Source organism: Myotis brandtii, unplaced genomic scaffold, assembly GCF_000412655.1.
Source record: "Myotis brandtii unplaced genomic scaffold, ASM41265v1 scaffold754, whole genome shotgun sequence".
NCBI lineage: Eukaryota > Metazoa > Chordata > Mammalia > Chiroptera > Vespertilionidae > Myotis > Myotis brandtii.
The window spans coordinates 62,744-69,585 of record NW_005371012.1 but is presented as its reverse complement, the minus strand read 5'-3'; the positions used below and the strand labels follow the sequence as shown (position 1 = coordinate 69,585).

General features: G+C 53.5%; 1 protein-coding gene across 1 annotated transcript in view; it reads right to left on the bottom strand.

The window, feature by feature from the left end:
• Positions 1-6,208, bottom strand: part of PAX7 (paired box 7) — a 143,531-nt gene extending 137,323 nt beyond the window's left edge. The window contains exon 1 of the mRNA XM_014530639.1: positions 6,081-6,208. Coding sequence (XP_014386125.1) covers positions 6,081-6,208 — 128 coding nt within the window. The remainder of the gene's footprint in view (positions 1-6,080) is intronic.
• Positions 6,209-6,842: the final 634 nt, after the last annotated feature.

Genomic DNA, 6,842 nt, shown 5'->3' with positions numbered 1-6,842 from the left:
CTGGCTGGGCAAGAATCTATGTTCTCATTTGCGTGGCTACGCAGGAGAAGTGCTGGGAAGACATATACGAGACTGGGCAGTGGTTACCTGTTCGGGAGGTGCCGGGAGCTGGCAGATGAGGGGAGCGAGTCACTGTGTACATTTTTATGTCTTCTGGTTTGTGAAGCATGTGAATGTATGAGCTATTCAGAAATTAAAATGAAATAAAATTTAAAGTAAAACCGCCCAAGGATACACATTACGCTCCATCCACTGGCTTCTGTTCTCAAATGGTGAGCTGCTTAGTGAGTGGGTGGGGAAGCCAGATCACTTCCAGCACCTTCCTCTGCTCCCCCATAGGGCACTGCCACTGTGTGCTTGGCTGAGGCTGGGTCACTGTGGGCTCCAGAGAAGTGTCCCCTCTCCGACACATTTAATAATCCAAACGCTGACTGTGGTTTCTGACTCAGCTACCCTGGTCCCTTCTTATGTTACCACCGAGGAGGCGAAGGTTCAGAGAGGGCAGGGCCTGCCCGGCTTTGCCAGCAGGTTCGTGCCACGGCAAGCATTGCTCCTGGTCCCCCGGTGTGAGGTCCGCAGAAGTAAGAGTTGGGGTGCTGCTGAGAGGCAGCCTGGTACAGCCAGAGAGCACAGCCACTGGGCTCGGGTGCAAATTCTGGCTTTGCCAAGCTGTGTGACCTTGGGAAAGTCGCTGGACAGCTCTGAACTTCCGCTTCCTTCATTCGGAAATGGGGATCCTGAGAGCAAAACTGCAGGGTTCCAGGGATGGAAAGGAAAGAGACCAAGAGCCCCTGGTACGGCCAGGGGTCTGGGTGGGGCGTGAGGCTGCAGGTGGGGACGAGGAGGGCAAAGAAGGGGGCTGTACAGCCAGAAGGCCCAGCCTGGCCAAGGCAGCAGGTCAAGTTCCAGGACACAGACTAAGAGCTCCCGGGAAAGGCTCCCTCCCTCCTCAGGGATCTTGTAAGTGCTGTTTTGTTGTTTGTTTGTTTTTCTTCTGCCCAGACACTCTTCCCTTCTCTCTTTGCCTAGTTCACTTTTGTTTTTCCTTTGCACACACGGTGGTATAGTCACACAAGGAAAGCTCTAATCATGAGCAAAGGACAGCCGTGCCTGACAACGTGGATGAATCCCACCAACACAGTGTTCAGGGAAAGAAGCCGGACACCAAAGAATCCAGACAGGGTGACTTAAGTTGGGCTGCTCAAAACCAGGAAACACTCATGGCAACAGAAGTGGGGAGAGAGGCTTCTCAGGGAAGGATGGGTTTGGAGACGGGGGTATTAGGGGGCTTCTGGGGTGCTGGTCATGGTCGGCTTCTCAATCTGGGTGGAAATTTCATGGGGTGTCACCTTTGCGGAAATTCATCGAGCTCTACCCTTCATGATTTGCGGCTTTTCTGTAGACACGTTCTATTTCAAGAAATACGTTAATTAACCAAACTACTCAAAGATAGAAGGATGTGGACAAGTAGAAAGATACTTCATGTTTCAGGAAGGAGATTTAACCCCATGAAATTTTAATTCTCTCTAAGCTAATCCTATATCATAAAAGTCTAATATAACCTCCTGGTTCACAGGTCGATGCTCAAGCACTGAGCCCGGGCTGGGCTCTTCCTTTAGATCTTAGCTCAAGCACCACCGTCTCCAGGAAGCCCTCCTGTAGTCTTCCCCAACCAGTCACATCCCCTTACCGTGGGCTCATCCAGTGTTTTCTACTTCCTCACAGCAAGCCAGGCTTATGACTTAACAACATTGCTGAGTCGTAATTTTATATTTGCTTTTATATTTTGGGTAATGTCTGCCCCGGGCTCTGAGTCGGGTGAGGATGGGGACCAGGCCTGCCTCCTTCGGCCGGAGGCGCTGCGCGGTGACTGACCCGTGAAGGAAGCGTAAGCTCGGAAGGAGCAGTGCATGGGGAGGCAGTTTTCCCAGGCACACGGATACCCGTTTTGAAATTGCGTATTTCGTATTTATTTAAGAAAAAAAAATGCACATAGCACATCAGGCTTGGGGTTTCACAGAAATATTGCCTACGATGAAGCTAAGTGAAACATGAGTTAGTGCAGCGACATTCAACCTTTTCAACTCACGGCACACGCACACTAATGACTAAAATACATTACGTTTTTTGCTGAGCTGACAAAGAATAGTTGTGATTTTGGTGCATGAATTTTGTGCACCGGGCCTCTAGTTGATAAATACACTTTGATTTGGGCAAAAATACCCACAGTGTTTGTTGCACTAGCTACGTGTACCCTGAAGTTCCTGTGAAAAGTGAACCAGAGAGAGCAGCCAGGGAAACTCAGGAGGACCAGCCACATCATGAAGCTTTGGTCATTCAAACGATGTGCTTTTGACCACAAATTCTGGAACGAACCAATGAAATTTCACACCAGACGGCTGCTGTGGTGTTGGCTGCTGTCATTTTTCTATTTGACGATCTGAGGGAAGAGAGGTCAGGGCCCCTGACTAAAGAGTCAGGTGTTGCATGTTTTAACAATTCTCGCGGCTCCCCAGTGCCTCTTCAGGCACACCCGTGGAAAGTCACTGAGCGAGTGTAAAGCACAACATATGGGCTAAATTATAGTCCAGGTGGCATGTGGATGCAGCGAGCAGAACCAAAGGTGGCGCGACAGGGCCTGCCGTTTGGGTATAAAAGCCCGGCCCGGACGATTCCGGTCAAGGGCAGCTGCCTGGGTTGCAGGCTCGATCCTCAGGAGGGGACTTGCAGGAGGCAGCCGATCAATCTCTCATCATGGATGTTCCTATCTCTCTCTCTCCCTCTCCCTTCCTCTCTGAAATCAATAAAAAAAAATATTTTATTTTATTTTTTTTAAAAAGACGCCCAGCCCGTGTTCAAACCTGGCGGCTGGCTGCAGGGCTGCAGGGCTGCAAGAGGACACAAGGTGGCGCCAGGGCCCCACCTGTCACAGGTGTGGGCTGAGTCGCGCCTCCTCTGGCCTGGATGCCTGAGCCCCTTGCAAAGTCCCTCCAGGTACCTGTGGTGAGCTCCTGAAGGTTGGGGGCTCCACTGGGGGTGGGTAGAGGCTTCTAGACCCTGAGCGTGGGGGTGGGGATGACCCAGCCACCTCTTCTCCAGCCGCTGCAGGCACCCCATGCTCAGGAATGAGTGGGGGCCGTGGGGGGAGAGCAGCCTAGACCTGCCAAGGGAAGCCTGCAGCGTGTGGGTCCCGGCTGGAAAGACCTGAGTTCAAAGCCTTTCCGTCCCCGTGACCTTGGGAAGCCACTCAGCCTGCCTGTGCCTCAGTTCCCTCACTTGTCAGGGGAAATGCACCTCTCAGAGCACTGCTGGGTGAGCGACACGAATGGCGGGGCTTGGGACTGAGCCGGGTGCAGAGGGAGGGCTCAGGCTGCATGAGGAGCCCTCGCTGACCGCGTGGGTGCAGAGGAGAAGCCAGAGGGAAAGCAGGTAGCAAGTGCCATCGGGATTCGGTCCCACGTGCAGGGTGTCCCTGTCACAAGTGTGCCAGTCATGCCAGGGCAGGATGGCATCTGGGTGCCATGCACTGGCGCGCGCGCACATACACACACACACACACACACACAGGCTGGGGCCACACGTGGCTCAGAGGGCAGGGCTAAGGGCATCACACGGGAGCCTGGGCAAGTCCCTTAGTTTATCCATCTGTCCAGTGGGGGCTGTGACGTTGACCTTATGGGGTGCCGGGGTGATCACAGGGAGTGCCTGGCATCTGGGAGGGGGGCTTTCCTGGAGGGTGAGGAAGGGGGTCGGAGCCATGAGGCAGGGAGGGGAAGTGGGGGCGTGGCCACAGGCTGAGATGCCCCAGCTCAGAAACACCCCGGCAGCCTGTAGCCTGAGCCCCAGGAAAGCCCATTCATTCTCAGCTAAAGGAGGCAGGGACTTGCGGCCAAGACCACGGCGTCGTTATGAGCTTATAAACCGCGAGGACATGGCTGCTCTGAGCTCTTGGCCATTAATGGGCCATCAAGTCATGCTCCAGCTCACTTTATGGGGTGCTGGGCGGGCAGGTGTCAGCCCCCTTAACCACCCTCTGCTCAAGGCCCCAAGTTCATCTCTGGTGGCTTCTGGACCCCAAGAGTGTCACTCACCACAGAGCTACCCCGGGTGGCCGTGGCCCAGGGCCAGCTGGGAGAGAGCAACTGACGTTCTCAGCCTCAGCTGGCTGACCTCTAAAATGGGAATAATCCGTCACCTCTCAGAGGGGCTGTGGAGCTGAGATAAAGCCACATCCCATCTGTCAGGTGTCCTACCAGGGCTCTACCTTCCAAACACACCCAGGCTCCGCCCACTCCTCCCACCTCCGCTGGGACCACCCTCGCCTCAGCCACCACAAAAACAATATGCAATTATATATGTGTTTTCTGATGGTCTTAGGCGACCCCTGTGAAAGGGTCGTTCGATCCCCAAAGGGGTCGCGACCCACAGGTTGAGAACTGCTGGTCTTGCCCCTGCATTGCTGGGAAGCCTCCTCACCAGTCTCCCTGCGGCCACCCTACAAGGCTGCCCTCGCACCACAGTCAGAGGGAGCTTTGGAAAACGGGAGTTGGGCCTGATACAGCTCTGCTCAGCACCCTGCAGTGGCCCCACGCAGAGACTCAGTCCTCATGGGGCCCTGTCTCCTGCTACCCCTCCCCGTCCAGCCACTCCGGCCTCCTTTCTGTTCTGGAACATGGCAGCTCCTTGCTGCCTCAGGGCCTTTGCACAGGCTGTACCTTCTCCATACATCTGCCTGGCTCATCCCCTCATCTCCTTCAAGTCTCTGCTCAATGGCACCTTTCAGTGCGGCCCATCCCGACCACCCTATGGAAAATGAAATTCTCCTCGCAATATCAATCCCTTTGCCCACGTGGTTTTCCATGTTCCGTAGCATTTATCAGCTACTGTATAATTTACTTATCTATTATGACGACTTTCTTTACTTTCTTTCCGTGCTAGAAAATCAGCGCTGCACTGGCAGGGATCTTTGCTTTTGTCATTGCCCCCTCCCACGCGCTCAGAAGCGTGCCCAGCACGTAGTAGGTGCTCAGGGGATGCACATGTGAAGGTTCCTAGACTTGCGCTGGGACAGAGTGGGCTGCTGAGAGGTGGTAGCCTTGTCACTGGGGACCCTGAGAGATGGAATGGTTTGGGGTGAAGCTGTGGAGCCCGACACTGAGATGTCGTGGGCCCGTGATGACTGCTCCTATGGATTTTAAATGGCCTGTGTAGGCGGCCACCGGGCAAAGGCATCAATGATGAGCAAAGGCTGCTTCCCAGGGATCCAAAGGCAGGTCCATTTCCTGGTGACCCCTGACTGACAGGCCATGTCTTCTCTCCTGCCTAGAAGTAGCTCAGAGCTGGGGAAAGCCAGGACCAGAGACTTCGGGAGGCTCTTCCATGGCTGAAGGCACCTGCCCAGCCTATGCCCATGGAGCTGGAGGGCAGGCCACCTGAGTCCACAGGGTCCTGAGGTCAGCCCCACGGTTCCATTCACACCAGACTCAGTCTGATGCCAGGGCCCAGGGAGAGGGGTGCGGAAGAGGTCTGGGAGGTGCCTTGGGAGGGGCGGTGCACACCTGGGGACATAGTCATTATATGGGGAACAGAAAGGCTGAGTGACTTGCCCACAGTCACAGGGGAATTAAAGGGCTCTGCTTTGGTCTAAGCCTGAGTCCCAACTATTCTCATCTAGTTGTTTGAGTAGGTGTGGCCACCGAGTACATGGCCCCCATGGGGGCTCAGGAAATACATGCGAGGAACCAATCATTGGAGACTATGTGTTGGTCATATGCCTGTTGGGGAGACAGGTAGGGCCAAGGGGCCAGAGGCACCTTCCCGAGGCCCATGGGCTCTGGTTAGCCCAGAGATGGGGAAGGAAGCCCAGGTGCTAAAATCTTGGCTTCTATTCCCAGGTGTTCAGGGAGTTTTGCCCAGAAGTGAAGTGTGTGTTGGGAGAAGACTCACATGTCTGTGCTGGCCTTTGTGTGGGGAGCTAGAGAGAGTGAGGAAAGCTTTGTGCGCCTCATCTTCTCGGCTGAGGATCCAACCCGCAGTTTTCCCAGGCGGAGAGAGGTTCAGCCAGTTTCCTGTGGGCACACAGTGTAATGTTGATGATGATAGTAATGATGCTGATAATGATGGTGATGGTGATGATGGTGATGATGGCCATAATGTTGATGATGATAGTAATGATGCTGATAATGATGGTGATGGTGACGATGGCCATAATGATGATGGAGATGGTGATGGTGATAATGAAGATGTGGAGGAGGATGGTGATGATGATGGAGATGATGATGGAGATGGTGATAATGAAGATGTGGAGGAGGATGTTGATGATGATGGTGATGATGGAGATGGTGATGATGACGATGGAGATGATGGTAGTGATGGTGACCATAATGCTAGTGATGCTGATGATAATGCTAATAGCTATCTTTTACTTCGTGTTTGCTATACAAATTTGGATCCTGGCTCTTTTTTTTATCAGCTAAGTACTTTGGGCGAGTTACTTATCTTCTCCATACCGTAATTCCCTCATTGGGAATTAGGAGTGTTTGTTTGGGAAACCTGCTTCGCCATCTGTAAAATTGAGTACCTCAGATGGCTGCCGTGAGATTTAATAGGATGATGTGTGCAAAGTGCTGAGCGTACTGCCTGGCTCCAGGGAGATGCTCAAAACATGTCAGTTATTAGTGGGCTCTGGGCACTCGGTGCTTCGCACACCCCACCTCAGATTCTGGGCATTGTTGCTCGGCTCAGAAACCGAGGCTCAGAGAGGCCAAGACAAGCCCGAGTCCACATCGCTGCTGAGGGGTGAGGCTCTTTGGTTGTCTGTTTCTGCATAAAATAAACAAAAT